General features: G+C 38.1%; 1 protein-coding gene across 1 annotated transcript in view; it reads right to left on the bottom strand.

Moving 5' to 3' along the window:
* Positions 1-22,252, bottom strand: part of Dcdc1 (doublecortin domain containing 1) — a gene marked incomplete at its 5' end in the record, with an annotated part of 398,886 nt that overhangs the window by 205,555 nt on the left and 171,079 nt on the right. Inside the window, 2 exons of the mRNA XM_059258913.1 lie at positions 9,983-10,153; positions 20,962-21,054. Coding sequence (XP_059114896.1) covers positions 9,983-10,153; positions 20,962-21,054 — 264 coding nt within the window. The remainder of the gene's footprint in view (positions 1-9,982; positions 10,154-20,961; positions 21,055-22,252) is intronic.

Here is a 22,252-nt window from a genome sequence, read left to right as displayed (position 1 = left end):
AACACTCTGTGAAAAAGCTAATTGAGAGGTAAAAACAAATTAACTGCTATGGAGAAGGACAATCTCCCTGAGAGAGAGAGAGCGCCAGCAGCAGTAAGGTTCAGTGGTTCATTTAGTGGGAGTCACTGCTGGGACCGTAATACAGCTCTGGCCCGAGGACTTTCCCTGCTGACTGCCCACCTGGCAATTCTCTGGGCACCTTCTAGGATGTCGGCGCTGCACAGGGAAAGCCTTTCTCATTACAACACGCTCGGCATGGGAGCCCGTGCCAGCACCGATTGCTTTTTCCCTGGTTTGCTACCAAAGCTGTTTTTCTGTTCAGCACGTGGAGAAAGAGAAGATTGGATCTTCCAGAGCACAAAGATGTACATCTGGCTGCAGATGCCTGTCAGCAAAAGAGGCCCTGGGAAGAAGTGTGTGTGTGTGTGTGTGTGTGTGTGTGTGTGTGTGTGTGTGTGTGTAGGAGGTGGGGCAACTCAGTGGCCGCTGCCGGTTGCTATCAGTCAAGAGGGTGGAAGGCACACATCACACTCTCCTGAGTCTTACAGGACCTCAGTTTCTTTACCTGTAAAATGGGTAGCCCAACTAGTCTAATAGTGTATAGTCTACATGGGAGGATTAATTGTCTCTGTCACATTTTGTCGATCTTTTAAAGACAATTCTCAAAACCACAATAATGAATACTCTGTTACTTGCATTACAACTTCTTTTCAAATGCAGGCAGGGTTGGCACATTTTACTTCTCATATTTAAGGCATATCTTAGTTCTTTCAAATAATTGGTGAAATAGAGCTTCCCGCAGGCTATAAACATGTATTTTTCAGGAAATAGTCAAATAGGAAAGAGAGAAATCAAGAATCTCCCCATGAAACAAGGGCACAATAAAAGAACAGAGTAAAAAACATGAGGTCACCAAAAAAAAAAAAAAAAAAAGAAAAAAGAAAAAGAAAAAGAAACTCACAATTGTTCTCTAGACAGTTGACTACATTGATCTAATTCTAGGCACTAAATTGATCTATGGAGATCTAAATGCATAAATAAGCTTATTAATGCAAATAAAGTCTCAGAGAGCTTTAAACTTGCTTAAGTGACCACAGAAAAAGGATGTAGATCTTAGAAATATCTTTTAGGCTGGTCTTAACAGTAGAACCCCTTAAAAAGACACATCATTTCCATGTTTAATGTCTCATTTTTGGAATTACATGGTATACTATAATGCCAAGTTTTAAAGGACAGTGTACAGACATTGATTCCCATTGTGGGAAAGTCCTTGAGCTTTTTTGTTGTTGTTGTTTGTTTTTGTACAACAAAACTGGTACAGTTTAAGGTGCTCTTGTGCTGTTGATACAGCCGATCCTAGTGCTCAGGGCACAGGAAAGGCCAGCGGATACTGTAAATAAAAGTCAGCATCTTCCCTATCAACTAAATCAGCTCATTAAAAAATATAAACAAGCTGATAAGATACCATGATGGAAATTCGGCACAAGGCTAAGAAGACTGACCCATTAGCTTTGCCTTCAAATAACCACAGTATTGGGTGTAGAGGGACAAAGAAAACTTTCTGTCTATAGGTCACTTCAAAATTCTTGTGGTTTACTTTATTATTGTAAATAAACACCCACTTTCAGGCCTGACTCTAAAGGGAGCTTCCATTGTTGCCTGGCCTGGTCCCATCCCCAAATTTCAAAAGCTGTAGGTGCCACAGAAACTGGATCTGTCTCCGCTGGCAGTATGTGGAAGGCAACCCAGAGAGCATCAGTAACCCCTTGTGTGTGAGAGCACTAATTCCAGTTAAAAAGGCATCCTGCACCCACCTTCCACTTCCCCCATGCCTTTCCCTCCTACTCACACATCACTGGCTCTTGCTCATCAATCCTCAGACACAATCACCCACCTTACCACTTGCTCTCCCTCCCACCATTCCCTACTGATTTGCTAATACCCTTTCCCATCAATCCTTTCCATCCTGCTCTCTCAGGCTAACATTGCTGACAGCATCTCTGTGGGGGTGAAGAGGAGGAGGAGATGCCGGCAAAGCACAGGACCAGGAAGGCAGAAGTCAGTGAGCCATAGCAACAGCAGATGTTCTCATAGGGGCTAGGGGTATTGGCAGCAGTAGGGGATACGGAGTGAGAGGAGGCTAGGAAAGCAAGAGCGTGCATGGCACACCTGTTGCCTGAAGAGCTTGCCACAGTGTAGCACACAGAGAGCGCAACCATTAAAGGCAAAGACATTGGGAATCCTCAGCATAAAAAGATTTTGAGATGCAGTAGCCAGAGAACATACCAGAATGTCACCAACAACAACACAGACAAGAGTACATGTTGTGGATGCAGCAGCATAAACAGCTATATAGAGATAATAGAATTACAGTCAATAGACTTTTATCCTGAAATTCCTCCAAATTGTGTTTTAGAATTTTTTTTAAAAAAAATCAAAAGCAAAGAACAACAAAAAACCAAGGACTTTCCTATGATGGGAATCAATGTCTGCACACTGTCCTTTAAAACTTGACATTATATTATACCATGTAATTCCAAAATGAGACATGAGACATGGAAATAATATGTCTTTTTATTTAAGAGGATCTACTGTTAAGACCAACCTAAAAGATATTTTAAAAGTATCAGTGAAGGCCGGGCGGTGGTGGCGCACACCTTTAGTCCCAGCACTAGGGAGGCAGAGGCAGGCGGAACTCTGTGAGTTCAAGGCCAGCCTGGCCTACAGAGGAAGTTCCAGGACACTGAGGGCTGTTTGAAACCCTGTCTTGAAAAGCAACAACAACAACAACAACAACAACAACACACACACACACACACACACACACACACACACACACACACACACACAGAGGATTGCTTTGGGTATTCAGGGTCTTGTAGAATTGTTATATGGTTGCCCTTTGGTTGCCTCAAAGAATGTCTTTGAAATTTTGATACCAATTACATTGAATCTGTGGGTGATGTGGGGTAGTGTGAACATTTTAAAGATATCTATTCTTCTAATCAATAAATATTTCCCCATTCATATTTTCATCATTAATTTCTTCATCAATGTTTTATCATTTTTAGCATATGTAGTTATTTCACCTCTTTGGTTAAATTTTTTAATCATTTTGCTTTTTAGGATGCTATTGCAAAAAGGATTGTTTTCTAATTTCTTTGTTGGCTCTTTCATTGTTAGTGTAGAGAAATGCCCGTGTTTTTTGTATCATGAAAACTTACTGAATTCATTGGTTAGTCCCAAAGATTTTTCTTGGATTCTTTGGGGTTTCCTATGTTTTATGACCACATCATCTATAAATAGAGTTAATTTTACTTTTCCTTTCTAGTTTCGTTGCAGTTTATCTCTTTCTTGGTCTAATTGCTCTGACTAGTATGTCTAGTGCTGTGTCAAATAGATGTGGGGAGAGTTAGTCTCCATTTCCTGGAATCAGATCTGGAGACATTTTGAAATCTACCTATTAGGTTAATTGTGGAATTTCCATGTATGGCCTTCACTGTGTTGTGGTAAGCATCGAAGTTGAGTGGTTTGAATCTTAAGTGGATACTGAATGTTGTCAAGATTTTCTGTATCTTTTGAGTTATCAGGTGGCTTTTATCTCTTATTCTGTTATAACATATTATATACATGTGGTAATAGATTGATTTCATATGTTGCTGTCATGAATCTCAGGAACAAATATTATTTAGTTATAATTATGATCTTTTGTGCCCTGTTGAGTTTGACTTGTGTGTAATAATCAGATTATTGTTATGTACTGTCCTATATCCTCCTGGATTCTCTTCTCTGTGCTGCCTCCATCATATCTTGATATCAAAGTCATGCTGATCTCCTAACATAAGTTTATACGTGCCCTCTCTTTTAGGTTTTGGAAGAGTTTTAGGAAGAGTGATTTTAATTATTCTCTAACTATTTAGAGAAGTTCATCTGTGAAGATATTGCTTGCCTTCCCTTTGTTCAGAGGTCTTTGTTTGCTAATACCATCTCCTTACTTGTTGCTTGTCTGTTCAGCTTTCTAGTTTTCCTGATTCAGTTTTAGTAGGTTGCATATTTGTAAAATAGCTGTTTCCTCTAAGTTATCCAATTGACTGGTGCCTTATTGTTTCTAATAGGCCCTTATGACCCTTTTTGTTTCTGGGGCTTCTGTGGCCATCTTCTGGTCATGGCATAGCCACATTGTTATCACGAGCTTGCAGCAGCCATACTTGCCTGCAATGGGCCTGTTGAAGACTGGACCTCTCAACAGTCAATCATGGATGGGGGAGGAGTTCATGAGGCCCTGCCCTTCCATGATGAACTATTAGCAACTGTGGGATGCTAGGGAATGGGGAGCCTTTACATGTGTACCCACTGGTGAGTATTGTGGGATAATCTTTTGTACATGAAGATGTGTCATTGCCATGGTTTAATAAAGAGCTAAATGGCCAATAGCTAGGCAGGAGAGGATAGGCAGGATTTCCAGGGAGAGAGAGGAAAGGGAAAAAGAATCTAGGAGTGGGTATTATGCTAGTGAGACATGGAGCAATTCAGAAATATGGTACAGGATAGAGGTAACTGAGGCGTGTGGCAAAACATAGATTAATAAAAGCAGGTTAGATAAGTTATAAAAAGATAGTTGGGTGAAAACCTAAACCAAAGGGCAAGCTTTCATAGTTAATATTATGTCTCCATGTCATTATTGGGGAGCTGGCAGTCTCAAAGGGAAGTCTGACTACATTTGAGAAAGCTTGCTACAGGTGAGTCCAGCAGGTTCTATTGGATAGTTCCATACCCATGGTATTGCAGGAGGCCCTGGCTAAACTTGATGGGTCACAAAACAACATGAAAAGACATGAACATGAGAAAAAGACCTATGGGGAGGGAGGAGTGGAAGTGATGGGGAGAGGAAGAAAAGAGAGCATTGGGTGAAAATAATCAGAATGTATTATATCCATGCATGGAATTTTCAAAGAAAAATATAATTAAATAAAAACTGGGTAGGTCTGGGATGTAGCTCAGTAGTGGAATGCTTCTGGCACATGTAAGGTCTGGGGTTCACACCTTAGTACAGGAAAAACAAACAACCAAAGAGAAATGAAACTCGGATTTAATTCCCTGAAAAGATGAACAATAAACAAATCCTTAAGGGAACTGAGGGGAAAAAGGAAGAACCCTCAAATAAAAAGCATCAGAACTAAGAGTGGATATGCTGCCCTGAGTGCTTAGGTTGTTGATTCTTAAGGCTGTGCTGTGGCTTCTGTGTAACAAAGTGATAGAAAGAAGCAAATGAAAAGGATTAAAAGGCTCATCACCCTGTTCATTTTTATCAGACGTTTTTCTAAGACCAAAGTGAGTGAAAAAGAGGGAGAAAAAATTGTTGGTCAGAGGAGTCCAAAAGACTGATCAAAACGTTGTCATTAGTGTTTGCCCAAAATGACCGTTTCTGAAGACACTTCTGACAGAGGAAAGACTCACTGGGAAGAATCCCCTCTGAGGACTAGCTATTGTGTACGGGTAGCATCTATGCAAGCCGCCAAGGGAGAAACGCAATCAGCAGTCCTACCCAGCTATAATACATATGAACAGGAACAATAGCTAGAATGGGAAGATAATCCTGAAAGGTGCAACAGTGACATTCATATGCTGGGGGTAACCAATTGCTCTCTAGTTTGAAATAAGGCCTGCTCAAGTGGAGGGAATTCATGTCTGGTACCATAACACTACCCTAGGCTGGTATCCATGGCTGGTGAGGCTATCAACCCCAGAATAGAACTCATACTGCCACTTCATTAAACCAATATAATTTCTCCCTGCATTCTAAATGTTTACCCTTATACCTACAAATAAGTGTAGCTATCACCCCTCATCAAAGAAGCCTCTGTTGGGGAATATTATTTTAAAGTGTATAACTTTTGTTCATGATGCATTTGTTTAACTCTGTGAAACTGTGCTACTGTGCTTGCATAAAACATCTGATGGTTTAATAAAGAATTGGCCAATAGCAAGGCAGGAGAAAGGATAGGCAGGGCTGGCAGGCAAAGAAAATATACAGAGGGAGAAATCTGGGAGGAGAGAGCTAGTTAGGAGCCAGAGAAGGAGGAGGACTCCAGGGGCCAGCCTCCTAGCTACACAGCAAGCCACGGAGTAAGAGTAAGATTTGTAAGGGAACGGGAAAAGCCCAGAGGCAAAAGGAAGATGGGATAAGTGAAGAAAAGCTGGCTAGAAACTAAGCCAAGATAAGGCTGGACATTCCTAAGTAAGAATAAGCCTCCATGTGTGATTTATTTGGGAGCTGGGTGGTGGGCCCCCCCAAAGAGCCAAAGAATAAAAAAAATAATAGTAACAGCAACAAGCTTCTTTTTTGCAGCATAGACCATTACAGAAAACCCCAGCTGGTCAGAATGAAGAGTACAAACAACTCTGTGGGATACCCAGCCCCAACTGATACATCTACAGCACAACCAAAGCACCTAACACTCAGGGAACATCACAGAAGAGGGGCGGAAAGACTGTGAGAGCAGAGGACCAGGACAGGCTATCCCCTTCAAGACAATATCCTCTACACAACGTGCACCCAGGAAGTCTCAACAATACGGCCACTGAAATAAGATCGAACAATGATGGTACCAACTGGCATGCCAGCAAGAATGGGGAAATTATCACAAGGTTTCAGCACTTGAAGAGGAACTACAGGCAATTAATGGTTGCTGAGGGAGGGAGACACAGTTTTCTCCAGGAAACAAGAACCCGATAGATTAGCCAATCCCAAACTGTCGGCCCTAATACACACATATGCTGCATTTGTTTAGCTCTGTGAAGCTGTGCTACTGTGCCTGTATATGATACATAATATCATATGCATGTATGATGAGGCACCACTCCTGTTTGAGGAACTACTGGCAGTTGATGGCTGCTCTGGGAGAGACAGATACTTTCTTCAGTGGTATAGCCCCCTGGTAAGCTGCCTATACTTCATTAAATAACCCAATCCATGCTCATGCAAGCAGCCCTGATTAAATCAGTGAGTCCCGGAAAGACAACAAAAAGACATAAATGCAGAAGAGGTTTGGCAGAGAGGGGTAGAGGATATAATGATCAACATACATTATATATTTGTATGAAGTTGACAAAAATGAATTCATGTAAGATTTTTAAACATCTGCTTAGGGATGACAATTACACATTCTGGTGATATAAAGATATGTGGCACGTAAGTGCCAAACAATAATAAAACATGTAATCTCTATTGCAGATCCCACATAGCCAACAAATGTGCTCCTTGATTTTTACCTGGTCATATAATTACAAATGGAAAAAAAAATACAGTTCTAACCTGAATATCAATTGATGTCCTCATACACAAGACAAAAGTAAAACTAGAGAGGTATGTCCATGTGGCTGTACCTGTTAACTAGCGTCGTGAGCAATTTCTTTGCTAGCTCAGAAAATAGTTTTGTGTACTTTTTGTATGTGCTATTCACAATGTGACAAAGAAAGTTTATAATGTAAAATTTAATCTACGATACTTTTTTATTATAAACTCAAATCAACACTTGGCTCCCTTTTTTTTTTTCTGGAAAGGGCCATGTAGGAAATATGTTAGGGGTTTAAAGTCACATGATCTGCCTCAACCAGTCTACTCTGAAATTGTCTTAGGCAGATAGCCATAGGCAGCATACAAACAGGTGTGGCTATGTTCTAATGAAAATGTATTTAAAAGAAAACAGGAAATTTTGTCCATGGCCTGTCCCAACCAATTAACCAGCCCTTAACTCAAGTCCTTATTACTATCATTTATGAGTTTCTATTGTGCATGCACTCCGATTGGTCAGTTTTGATTCATAACAAGTCATTATTGAAAACAAACCTTGAAAGAAATGTATTATGGCACACTCATAGAGAATTCACACACACACAATATACAGTAATAACTGGAAGAACAGGCAACAGTAAAATGTAATCAAATAATTTGAAAGAAACAGTTATCAGTTATCTTTTTTATAAGATCAGTTCAATGTTTATAAATGCCTTTTAATAAGGGCTATATTTAACCACGGCTCTCAAAATACCTGACAGTTTAACTGTTGTTCACATGCTGCTAGGAGTCAGCCTCAGGACACTAAACCAGTTGCCCTCAAATCAACAGGAGTCCTCAGATGGTCTCCAGATAACTATCCAGCCAAACCTGGAAACTACCACCCTAAGAAGCCGACGAGTTGAGCTGATCCTCAGAGCTCTTGGGATTTAGAAGAAAAACGTATGCCTTGAGATGAACTCCGTGTTTCAAATGGGGAAAGTGAATAGAGGTGAGGCAGAAGGATAGGATGTCAAGTCTTCCTGTGGTGGGGGTGGGGTGGGGTCAAAGGAGCAGAATGTATGGCACAGATGGGAGAGAAATCTGGAGAGGGTATCTAACCATTCTGGTGTGCTGGATACAGCACTATCAGTGCTAAAGCCAAAAAAATCTACACCACACCAGGAAGGCATTGAGTGTTTTATTTAGCTGATTTTAATAGCCTTGTGCAGACCATAGTTCCTGTATTAGATAGCACAGCAGGTACTTACAAATATTATACAACATGTTTCCTTTGCCTATAAATTTCCTATTTGCTGGTGTGGAAAGAATTTTGAAGCATGCTGAAAGGGGGAATATGTGAGAGTAACAGTTCAGAGTCTGCAATTAAAATTTTACTGTCAAGCTAATATGTTAATATGATAAAAAATTTTTCAGAATTAACAATGAATTTATGAGAAAAAAAGTTCTTTTTTCCAGTGGCACTATAGCCAATACAATAGTGGATTAAAAGGAGTGGGCAGAGATGTCACTAAGGTGACCAAAATCCTTTGCCTGGTTTATCTCTTAATCAATAGCAAGTGTTTTTACAGAATGGTCCACAACCAAGCCAAAAACCCAAAAAGAACCATATTACTTGACTGTGGGGACCCTTGTCTTTGATGTCTTTAGATGTCGCTCCCTGAATCCTTTGCTGACTGGCACAAACAATGTGTTTAAGATTGAGCCACATTTCCCAAAAGGTCAATCTTTAATGGTAATATTCTCATTTAAAATGAATCATGTGAATATCATCACAAGCTACCATACTCTTTAAAATGGTGTTTGTAGCTAAAACTGCATGTGAAGGATAAAGTGCAAGATGAAGGATGAGCAGAAGTCAACTGCAAATATTATCAGATCCCCATAAAAATGATGAAAAAGCAGTGGAATTCTCCAAACAATCCTTTTTACCTAGAAAGGCTCACACTCTGAGTAGTGCTGATCTCTCTAATCAGAGGTCTTTGAGATGTAAACTATAAAGTTACAGAACTATATTAACTTGACAGAGGCAACATGGATATTCAACTATGAACATAAAAACCTTTGCATTCCCTAAGCTTTCAGCCAGGTGGGTTATTCTTTTTCTCACCTAACACTGTAATAGTAGAGCAACCTAGGACATTTAGCCATCTTGTCCTGACAAATAACCAATTCACCTTTCCCCCTTCAGTATATTCTTAAGTATTGATTTTACCAAGTGAACTCAGATGTGTGTCACACTTATCCAATACATATCTTTTTCCCTGGAAATGTAGTTTGAACATCAATCAGTCACCCAGCCTTTTCACCTCTGATTCTTATTGTCACTGTCTGTCAACTCTTAAAACTTGGCCATTTTACAAATGCATTGTTTTTAGAAAATGAAACGTGCACAGTATTTTATTTCTCCGAGAAATATGCAAATGCTCACTCACTGAAGTTCTTCATTAAATTTACTTTCCTTTACTGAATGCTAAGTTTTATAAACTCCCATTTCAAAGACACATAGTTATTTCCTTTTAAGACTTATTTTCTGAATGGTATTCTTATCCCTTACAGGTCAAACTTTCCTGTTGAGGACAAGCTGAGACATTCAACTGAGAAACAGTGTTACATGGGTCTTTGATGGGATAGAACGCTTCTGTCTCTGCCTGGATGCAGTAAGAGTCACAGAGTGACACCCACCTTGAGCTGCAGACCTCCCGGGACCACGGTGTTTGCTGGAAGGCTCCTAATGTGTTGGCAGACATAAGAGGAAAACTGCTCCTGCTCAGCCTGTAATTGGGGGCCAAGCTTAGCGAGATGACCTCTGTTGCTTTTGATAGCTGTCTGCAATTCATCAATCAGCATGCTCACCTGAAGGGGTTAAATTACAAGACTTGTTAGCAAGAAGTAATTGTTGATGTCACACCTATTAGGTTTTTGAGTACCTAGCCTGATAGGAGAAAATGACTTCAACTCAAGAATTTAAGGATGGCTCTATCCTCAGGTAAAGAGAATGCAAGAGATAAACATATCTATCTCCATTATCCACTTTTTGTTTGTAGAAACCAACTCTGTGTGTGTGTGTGTGTGTGTGTGTGTGTGTGTGTGTGTGTGTGTTTATTTTGGTGTTATGGAATAAGTAGCCATTTAAAATTGCTGAATGAAAGCTAGCTCTAGGTATAAAAAAAGAACATATAGATCTAAGAACTTTGTAAAATACTTAAACTGCTTAACAGGCCCAATATGGTGATACTCAGAAGAAAGATGTAGGCTGTGTGACATCAGCCTTGTCTACATAATAAATTCCAGGACAACCAGAGCTACATAAGACCCTGTTTCAATAAAGGAAAAAAAGAACAGAGAAGAAGAAAAAGAAAATACTTAACAAGATAAAACCTTCGTTGCACATTGAAATTCATTGTTATGTAACCTACTACCATATTTCAGTTTACTATATATGCCTTTTTTATACTATTTTACTTTACCGTGTATTAAAGTAAAATGTCAATCCTTATATTAAATTCATTAAGGTTTTGTAGACCTTTAATATATATTTTCTGCCTAGACAGTATTCTAAATCTACATAAAATAAAGCATAGAATTTTTCCAGAAATAAAAAAAGCTAGAACAGACATATCTTTGATGTTTATATTTCTAGACTCCTAATTAGTGGAGTTAGGAAAGACATACTCATATATTGTTAATGAGATATACTGAGGACTGAGGAATAACAAGTTAATGGCATAATTATGTAGTTTGCTAACTGAAAATGACTATACTTCTTTGACTCCTCATTGGTTCTGTCCTTTGGGAAAGTGTCCAGAACTAGAATAGCTAGATTATATGGTAGTTCTATTTTTAGTTTCTGGAGAAACTATATTTCCATAGTGGCTGAACTAGTTTATATAACCATTCATGACAAATAAGAATCCCCCTTTCTCCATTTCCTCCCCATTGTTTTCCTAATGTGAGCTACTCTGACTGGGGTGAGGTACTGTAATTTGTATATCCACAACTAAAAATGTTGCAAACTGGTTGAAAATATTTGTTAACCATTTATGTTTCTTCTTTTGGAAACTATCTTTCAATTTATTCGGCCATCTATTTATGAGAAGATTTTTTTTTAAATTTTTTAGTTCCTTATAGATTCCAGAACTAGTCAAGGTTTGCTCCCATTCTGCAGACTGTTTCTTACTGATAGTTTCCTTTGCAATGCTGAAGCTTTTAGTATCATGTGATCCTATTTGTCAATTATTTGTTTGCTTCCTGTGCTATTGGAGTCTTTTCCAGAAAGTTCTTGACTATGCCTATCTTAAAATACTTTCTTCTTTGTACACTGGTATGGTAGTTTGAATATTTAGCCCCCATAAGCTCATGGGGAGTGGCACTATTAGGTGGTGTGGCTTTGTTGGAGTAGGTGTGGCCTTGTTGGAGGAAGTGTGTCACTGTGAGGGTGGGCTTTAAGGTCTCATATATGCTCAAGCCACACCCAGTATCTCAGTTCACTTCCTGTTGCTTTTGGATCAAGATGTAGAATTTTCAGCTCCTTCTCCAGCACCTTCTCTGCCTGTGGGCCACCATACTCCCAGTTGCCAATGGACTAAGCCTCTGAAAATGTAAGCTGCCACCTCAGTTAAATGTTTTCCTTCATAAGAGTTGCCATGGTCATGGTGTCTCTTCATAGTAATAGAAACCTTAACTAAGACGACTGGTATAGTGTTGCTGCTTTCATTTTTAACATTTTCTTGGTCTAGCTTTCTTATGTTTACCCCTGCATGGTAGATAAAACTTCTATTCATTGCATAATTCTACGTCTCACTTAAATGTTTGCAAATAAAATGGGCATTCCTTCTTAAAAGTATCTCATGTACTTACACATTAACCTCTTAATAGCTGAAAATATATTATTGCCCCCAGCGTACTGCAATTCTCATGGTAAGTCTATAATTTCTATTCCTTCTTCAGAGAGTTCAAAGAATTTACCCTCTAACAAGTTTATACTGATAAGTATTTACTTTTCTACTTTACCTACTAATTCTGTGTGTGTGTGTGTGTGTGTGTGTGTGTGTGTGTGTGTGCAAGAGAGAGAGAGAGAGAGAGAGAGAGAGAGAGAGAGAGAGAGAGAGAGATTTGGTTCTATTTGGGAATTTTTATCATATTTGTTTTTTGTTTGTTTTTAATCTTCATTGTTGTTTTTAGGTGTTTGGTTGATTTGGTTTTAGGTTATTTTTGAAAAGAAATAGAGATAGAACATGGAATTTGGTTGGTAGGGAGGTGTGAAGGAACTGGGAGGAGGTGGATTAGGAGAAAGCATGATCAAAATATAGTGTATGAAACAAAATTTAAATAAAAAATATGTGAAGAGGATATGGGAGAACTCTGAAACACTATGAAAAGCCTTAACTTTTGGATTACAGACATAGAATAAGGAGAAGTATATTGCATCAAAGATATAGCAAATATTTTTGATAAAATCATAGAATATTTTCCAAACATATAGAAAGATGTCTACTCAAGAATAACAAATTTAAAGAACAACAAATAAAGAAGATCAGAAAAGAAATACCCAACAATATATAATTCAAATATGGAATAAAGGAAGGGTATTTATAAAAAAGAAAGAGTATTGGAAGCTGCACAAAGAAATGTGAAATCACTTACAAAGGTAGGCTGATCAAATTAACACCTGATCATTTTACAGAAACTTTTAAAGCCAAAAGGGCCTTAAAAACTCATAAAAAACCACCCATTAAAATTGAAGAAATAAAAGTCTTCCATGATAAAAACAGACTAAAGGATTATGACCACTAAACCAACTCTACAGAGGCTACTGGAAGGACTACTTCAGTCTAAAGAGAAGGATGATCACATCTAAGAGGTCACAGGGAATAAAAAAGCAATATAAGGACAGTTGACTGAAAGAAGTCCAATGAAATACCGCATGATCAGCAAAATTACAAGAATCAGTGTTCACCTTTCAATGATATACTGAATGTTTGAAGTCTTGATTTCACAATATAAGAATACAGAGTAGCAGACCGAGAAAACATGATCCATCTTTCTTCTGCCTCCAAGAAACATGTTTCAATAACACTGGTAGACACTATCATAGAGGAAAGGGATAGAAAAAGGTATTTCAAGCAAATGGGACTAGGAAACAAATTGGTGCAGCTATAAAACTTACAGAATACATAAACTTATAAAAATGAAACAATACTGAAGAAATAAGGAAGAAAAATTTAAAAATTTGAAGGAGAAGAAAGTTCAAAATAAAAAGACTGGTTAAATATACAAAAAATAAAAATAAAATGAACTGTATGCTGCCTACAAGAAACTTCACTAATAAAAATATACATAGATGAAGAATGAAGGGTTGGAAAAAGATATATCACAAGAAAATGATTTGCTTTGGTCAATGACGTGTGAGCAGAAGTATCAGGTGGCACTTTGTGTGTCAGTTGGTATGTGTGTGTGTGTGTGTGTGTGTGTGTGTGTGTGTGTGTGTGTGTGTGTTTATGAAATGTAGGTGCATGTGTGTGGGAATGTATGTGAAGACCAGACAATAGTTCACCCTCAAATGAGCTTCCTCGGGAGTCATCCATCCTGGTATTCTTGAGACAGAGACTGTCTCTTTTTTTTTCCTTCATTTTTCTTTATTAAGAAATTTTCTACTCACTCCACATACTATCCACAGACCCCCCCCCTCCTCCCACCCCCAGCCCTCTTTCCCAAGCCACCCCGCAACTCCACATTCCCTAAATTGAGGTCTCCCATGGGCAGTCAGCAGAGCCCGGCACACTGAGCCTAGGCAGGTCCAAGCCCCTTCCCACTGCACCAAGACTGTGCAAGGTGTCACACCACAGGCACCGGATTCCAGAAGCCTGCCCATAGACCAGGGACAGATCCCAATCCCTGAGACAGAGACTTTCATTGTGACCTGAGGCTCACTGATTCAACTAGCTGACTGATCTTAGAGCCCCAAGGATCCACCTGCTTCACCAACTCAGCACTTGGATTACAATGGCATCACAAATGGCTTTTTAATGTATATGGTAAGGAACAAACTCAGGTTCCCTCCTCTCACAAGGCAAGCAGGCACTTTGCCTACTGAGCTATTTCCCCAGCATTGCCAAACCTTTTTTTTAAAGCCAGAGGAATCATAGTACCTGAGTTAAAACATACCACCAAGTTCTGCATAATTCTCTCATAGCCCTCTCCTCCTGCCTTTGTCATCCACCATTATCCCTATTTGTTGTTCTAGACAAGTTTCTCTTCTACTTCCACCTCTATCCCTCAATCTCTTTCTTAATTTTACCAAAAATTTATTAATATTCTATTTTCTATTAAATCTTTTCAACCATGTATAACTCATTAGTAATGGACAGCACTTATTGACAGTGAAGGTCTGTGCCAATTCCTATTAAGCATTCATAAATAAGCCCTCGTGGCTAACTAAGGGAACTTGGATGCAAGTTTTCAAACCACAGGCATACAAGGCAGTAGAGAGGGCTTGGAAGAGTGACAAGAGGAGTCTCAACAGAGAAAAACAGAAAAAAATTAATGTAAAAAAGAAGATGTGAAAAGGAAAGAAAAGAAAGGAAGAAAATGGTTAGGGAAAATAAGAAAGGAAGAAAGAAAATGAAGACAATATTGTTCTTAAGCTAAAAATCCCATGGGAGGATCCTCAAAGATCAAAAGAATGGATTTCTGCACTATACACAATACAATTAGCTCTATTAAGTTGTGACCTTTAAAAAAATCTAAATTATTCAGTGTAAGACAGTGCTTCTGCCTTTTCTTGTTCATATTTTATCCTACGCAGTATTATCCTCAAAGTGATAGAGGATACCAACCGACATATCAAAGCCAAACACCAAACAACCCAGGTGGCCTGTTCTTCTGGTTATTTGATGGAATCAAAGCACAAGAAGCAAGAGCCCTAAACACAAGGGCTCTCTGGAAAGTACAGCAGCTCTCTGAATCCATTCCCAAGACCACGTGATTTAGGAAGACAGGATTTTATGTAGCATTTAATGTTTGGATCGTGTAATGTACCTTTCTGGCAAACCCTGCTCTCTTCAGTTGGCTATACTTCACCACACGATAGAGCAAGCCACTAGCACAAAACCAAAGGAGAAAGAAGATCCCAGACTTTGATTTAGGACATTGTTCTGCATGACTGGTTTCACTGTCACAATCCATACCCTTTAACTGATAAGGGATTTCATGTGACATCAGAAATCAACCAACCATACAATTGCTGATGTCATTTGCTCTCTAAAGAACTATTGGTTAAAATCTTAAATTTTTCATTGGGGATAAAGTCTTTGTCCTTTCAAAATGTTTCTCTATTACTTTTTTACTGCCTCCATTGGATTATTTGTCAATGTGTGTGAGCCACAATGACACGATATATTAGTTGTTTTTCTAATTCAAAACTAAAAAGTTATATATCTGAGCACAGATTAAATTGCATCTTAAGCAAAGGAGAGAATTAGTCAAAAATCCTGCCAATGACATTTTGATAATACTTCCATTCAGCTCTGCTCAGACTTTGTTACTTTACATATTCATATGGCCTTTTATCTTCAAAGTGCTATGCTTTGTTCTCAGTTATTATGATAACATGTTGTCCTTAAAGACAACTATACACATGAACTAACTCACACTAAAATCAGGCAGATGATACAATATTATTGAATTATTTTACATAATATGATCTATTTCCAAATCAAAGATGTTGCTAAAAGGAGAAAAATGTTCTTTAAAAAATTCTTTATCATAAATCTTTTCCCCCTGCAAATCCTTTTTTCTCTCTACAAAAGCAATCTGAATGGGGGTAAAAGAAGACAAAACTTGACCTTTTGTGATCCCAGCATTAATGGGTCTGTTCATAATTCAATCTATGTGTGTGTGAGAGCATCCATGTGGAAACATAGAAGCCTGAGAGACATAAAACCTTTCCCTTTAAACATTATCTGACCCTATCGGTCCCATTCACAAAAGAAGGCTTACGCATGCATATGCTGAAAAAGCGCACCATTGCATTGTGCAGCAGAAAGCCTACTCGTTCCACTCCCCACGCTCCATGGCAATGGAGCACGGAAGTGACACTTGTACAGAATTGAGGAGTGTAACAAATGAACAGAAGGTATCGGACAAAAATGAAATATTCTGCTGAGGAAACAAACCAAACTTCTGAAATAAGGCAAGCGTGCACATTGCCAGAAATATGCACATGGGCTTTTACATAATGTGGAGGGATGTTGGACCATATCTCTATGATGCCTACATTCAATTCTTGAATTCAGTTAAGTTCTCAAGATGACTTGTAGTCAGCACAAGATATTAACCTCTTTATAATTTTTTTTATAGATCTTACATATTGGAGTTGTCTATTTGTGAGCGATACATTGTTAAATATTGCCTGTCTGCTGCCAGGAACAAGTCTAAAGAACTCCTGGTTTTTGTAGTGGCTTTAATGTTGGGCTGAATTCTCTATGGCTTTGAATCCATCCACATTATTGAGAACTCCGGAGCACTTTGAGCAGAACTGCCATTTGAAATCACATAGAATAGCTGTTTCTGTTCTTGAAATATGGCCTTCAAAGAAATATACAAGGATGGTCTTAAAGCAAAGAAAGCCTGGCAAGCCCAACTTTCTAGACAGGTGTGGTGGCTCAAACTTGTAAGTACTTGGGAGTCTGAGGCAGGAGGATTGACATGAGTTTAAGACCTCTGTGAACTACGTAGTGAGTTCCAAGCCAACCTGGAGATGCAGTATGAGAAGGAAGGAGGGGCACTGGCAAGATGGCTCAGCAGGCAAAAAGCACTTGCTACCAAGCCTCAGATCAGCATTGGATCACCAGGACCTACCTACTGGAAACCTGCAAGTTGTCTGCCATCCACATGTGCACCATGCAATAGCCTCCCTGCACCAGCAAGCACATATATATATATATATATATATATATATATATATATATATATATATATATACATGCATACACACATACATAAAAAGACAAGTTTTCATTAGTAACATACTTTAAATGAGCCAGAAAAGGAACACAGATTGCAATGAGTTCTTTTTAACCTTCCTAAATCTCTCCATTGTTTTGCCCACAAATACATTGTTTTCATAGGTTCAAAGGAAAACACAGTCTTGAATTGATTAAAAAAAAAAAAGAAGAAGAAGAAGAAGAAGAAGAAGAAGAAGAAGAAGAAGAAGAAGAAGAAGAAGAAGAAGAAGACCAGAAAAATCAGGGGAGCTAGAAGAAAGCTAAGTGTCTCTGATTTGGTAGCTGAGCTACAGTATAACTGCTGGAATTCTGACGTGTGTGGCACCTCTCACTGAGCCACAGTGACCCCCAAATTGTCACACTTTCCTACAAGTTTCCCCAGGTAGGAAGATCTACTTTGCTGCCCTATGTGATGGCTTTACAATCTGACACCCCATATACTGGTATGGGAAGAGACCATTGAAAATGGAGGCATTTTAAATGTCTTCCCAGCCTACCTGTTTGGAGATGGGATGATGCAATGTTGTTGATAGGAACTGCATCCTCAGGCTGCTTCATAGCTGTTCTTTACAGAACTCTAGTCATAGGAATATAGCTCAGTAAAGATCGCTTGCCTTGTTCAGAACACTCTTACCAAGCTGGCACCAACGACCAGAGATACTAAGTCTCTCACACACCTGGGAGCAATGGCTAACTATGTCTCAAACACACATCAACAGCTTTGGCAAACTTTCCTTGTTTCCACAATGGTAGGGGTGCTTCTGCCCAATCTTACTATCATGCATATTTAATCCAATGTTGGCATCTACTTTTCAGACAACCTGGAATAACACACTTTTAAACTGACAATAATGAATTACAAATTTGCAAAGAAAAACTTAAAACTTTAGCATGTCATTGTATCAAAGCAGCCTTTGTAATATATGTATAATTATTACTTCCAGTTTTCGTGGGGAAAGTATGTTGAACGAAAGCACATTTTAAAAGAAAAGTCCAGGCAGCACAACAGGAGCTAACTCTGAGATTTTTATGACATTTAATCGTGGTTTTAAAATAGACATAGAATTTTATATTTGTAGAAACAAATAAACTGTGGTGCTGGAGACGCAGCTCAGTGGTGGAGCTCTTGCCTAGTGTGCACAAAGCCCTGGGTTCGAGCCCCAGTATCATCAAAATGAAGAAAGGAGAACTGGGCTGAGAAAAAATTGATTTTCTCACTTCCCTTTTCCATTAGGATGTAACTTCTCTATATGTGTATGAACTGCAGCTAAAACTTGACTTCACTTTTGCTAACCTGGACACTGGAATCTACACATCTAAACTAATGGAATCATTTTCCAAGCAATCATTTAGCAATTATCCATGTGTTTAATTTTTTAAACAACAATAAAAAACATTTTTGAGTTGTACCTGACAAATTAAATATGTAACTAATTAAATTTGTATTGAAAAAACATTGACGCATATAGTGTTAAATACGTAACTGCTAGTAAGAATGTGAATATGCATGTGTGAAACTATCACAATGAAATCCACTGCTTTTATAGTTAACAGATAAGCTAATAAAAGAAATACCAAATAAACAGATATTATCATGCTTTTGAGAAAAGATAATTATTAAATTCCCATTATACTTTATGTGTCTAAAATAATGATCATTTTCCTTGACCACTAAATTTTCAGTTTTAACAGCAAAGGGAAGACTAAAGAGATGGATCTGTTGGGAGAGCACTTGTCATGCAGGCAGGACAACCTAAGTTTGGATCCAGAATCAAGCCGGGTGTGATAGTGCACATCTGTAATCTCAACACTCCTCCAGAGAGGCAAGAGGTGGAAGAAAGGGAATCCCCAGAAACTTGCAGGCTAACTGATGTATACAGCAGCAAACAGTAAAGACTATGTCTCAAACAAGGTGGAAGGTGAGGACCAACACGAAGGTTATTCAGCTAACTTCCACACACATGTTATGGACATGTATATCCACCCCTACACTCACACCTACAAACATCAAAGGGCAAACATAATTATACTTAAGAAAACAATCTATCATTATTTTAGATTAAAATCTCTCCAAATCTGGTTAAACATGTGTAAAACATGTAGAGGAATGTCTTATCTGGGGTTTCTATTGCTGCGGTGAAATCCACAACCAAAAAAGCAAGTTGGGGAGGAAAGGATTTCTCTGGCTTACACTTCCAGATTATAGGTCATCATTGTAGGAAGTCAGAACAGGAACACAGGCAGGGCTGGAAGCTGGAGGCAGGAGCTGATGCAGAGGCCATGGAGGGGAGCTGCGTACTGGTTTGCTCCTCATGGCTTGCTCAGCCTGCTTTCTTATAGAACCCAGGACCACCAGCCCAGGGATAGCACCACCCAGCAGGGGCTGGGCCCTCCCCCATTGGTCACTAACAGCTGGATCTCATAAGGCATTTTTTCAACTTAGGCTCCTTCCTCTCTGATGACTTTAGCTTGTGTCAAGTTGACACACAAAACCAGCCAGTAGAAAGAATAATATTTTTCAATTTTTAACTAGCACCCTAATCATTTAACTTGTAACTATTCAGTGGAAGGAGCCAAAACTATAACTTAAATCTATACAATTGTTACTCATTGCATTGAAGGAAATAGTAACAGTTATGTTTTACAAAATATTCCCTACTAAATATTCTAATCAATGCTCACAATGTCATCTTTAATACTGGATATATGTGTCCATAATAGTACCACATTTTCACCTAAGAGTTGAATTCATGCAGAAAATTTGATACACCTTATTGGTCATCTGCTATGAAATATATAGTAAGAAAAGATGATGCAGTCATTAAAATAAAAAAATACTAAAACCTTAAACTTTGGATAGATTACTTAGAACCAATGTTCAAATTGGTTAAATTTATGCAGAAAGTTTATTCTTTTAATGTATACATTATCTTATCCTTTACGTTGGTTATAGATTTATTTTTCACAGTGTAGTACACATAGACTAGGAAATCCATGCCCACTCCTCTGAAAGATTAAATGCTTTTGCATTCCAGGAAGCGACATGAAAATCATTTTCCCCCTTTGTCTGGCACCAATTTTGTGTTATTATTTCATTTATGGAATACGCTGTCAACTTCCCAGCGTGGGCTTTGGAGAGGAGGCCTGATTTAATAGTTCTTCATTACAATATTGCCGGCAGAATCTGATGATTAGCTCGCTTAGGCTTGACATTTGTAAACTACAGCTTTCCCTTGATAGACGATCACTTCGTTAGCATTTCTAAAATTCAGAGCAAGGATTCTCTCCTTAGACATTAGTTAATACAAACACAATTTAGAGTTATCAAAGATTCAAAGACTCTTTACACTTCCTGATGCTGGAATGTTGTAAACCTCATTTTCATGTAGTATGTAGTAACTTGTAAAATTTCTGGGGAAACATTCATGATTTTTCACAAAATCATGACTGATTTGTTCTTTCAGGCATATATTATTTTTCAGGGTGCCTACACCAATAAAATAATTGCTAGTTTTGAGTGGCTTTTTTTTTTTCTGGTCTCAGCTTTTAAGAATTAACAAGAGTTGATTTACTGTAATACTCAAGCCAAAATTTCTGTTAATTTCAAAATCACTGTACATTTTCATTTCAATATCATTAGCAAAATAAGTCCCTTACATCTTCTTGTGACTTCTGGTATTCCTCTGGTGTCATCGAAAGAATGGCCTTTTCTGTGATTTTCGATTTCTGATCATTCACGATCAAGTTCAACTAAAAGATATAAAGAATCAACATGAACCTTTGACAATCAACAGCAACATTTATTCAAACAACTAATTTTTAATTAATGTTGATGTGTTTACATGTAAAAAACTTATTTAGATTAAGTAGAGAAATTATTTTTTAATAGTCAAAACACTTAACATACTGAATTTTTAAATATACAACTTGGAAAATCTAATGGGGAGGGCAAGTCCTGAGTTGACATTGCCAATTAGACATTAGACATTACCAATTAATCAATTAGACATTGGTTAAGACTTTTTAAAGCATTTATAACTTTTAAAATTAGGTTGAGCTCTTCTATCAAAAAATTTCAGTGTAGGTAAGAGAATAAGGTGGCTGCCATTATGTTGGAATAAGAAGTCAAGGAGTACAACAAAAGTGTTCATTCATACACTGCACTGTGCTAAAATTATTTCCAATATTTTATAACAGAAAATTGTGTCTCTATACAGCTTGACAGTTACCTCCAACCAGCTCCATTTGTACACTGTTTCTACTATTTCTAGCCTTCAGTTTATAAAATTATGAATGTGACCTATTTCATATTATAAATAATCTTATGGAAATAAAATACTACTTTCATCAAAGGAAGATTAACTCACACAGTAAGATTATTTCAACAGAACAACACAATTAGAAACAAACAGAACAAGAGTTTGATAAAGAGCCCTCTGAAGCCAAGTATTTAACAATATTTTTGAGACAGGGCCTCATTTCGTAGTTCTGGCTAGCCTGGAACTCACTTTGTAGACCAGGCTGGCCTCAGACTCACAGAGTTGTTATAGTTGATGACCTATAAAGGGTTTGTCAACAGGTTAGGTTTTATGGGAAGGGAAATGGGGTGTTAGCAGTCCCTTATAGTAGGAAATAGACAAGATATAAGCAAATGAGCTATATTTCAATAAGAAGTAGGTGGTAGACTGAATTTTTGCCAGCAAGTAGCAGTTTACCAAGTCCAACATTGACCTAGATTGAGAATCACTGATTAAACTGTTATTTTTAATCATCACATAAGACTATTTTTACAATTACTCTCTCTAATGAATATTTGTTACTGTAATAATATAGCACAGAAGTATAACACTATAAGATGTAAATATCAAGTCTTTGTATAGACTAAGTCTGATCTCACATCTCATTGATCATTTATCAGGAGAGTTCTCATCTCAGGTGATAAGGAGAT

The sequence above is a fragment of the Peromyscus eremicus genome, chromosome 4 (genome assembly GCF_949786415.1).
Source record: "Peromyscus eremicus chromosome 4, PerEre_H2_v1, whole genome shotgun sequence".
Taxonomy (NCBI): domain Eukaryota; kingdom Metazoa; phylum Chordata; class Mammalia; order Rodentia; family Cricetidae; genus Peromyscus; species Peromyscus eremicus.
The sequence above is the reverse complement of the archived record's forward strand: the minus strand, read 5'-3'. Positions and strand labels throughout refer to the sequence as shown.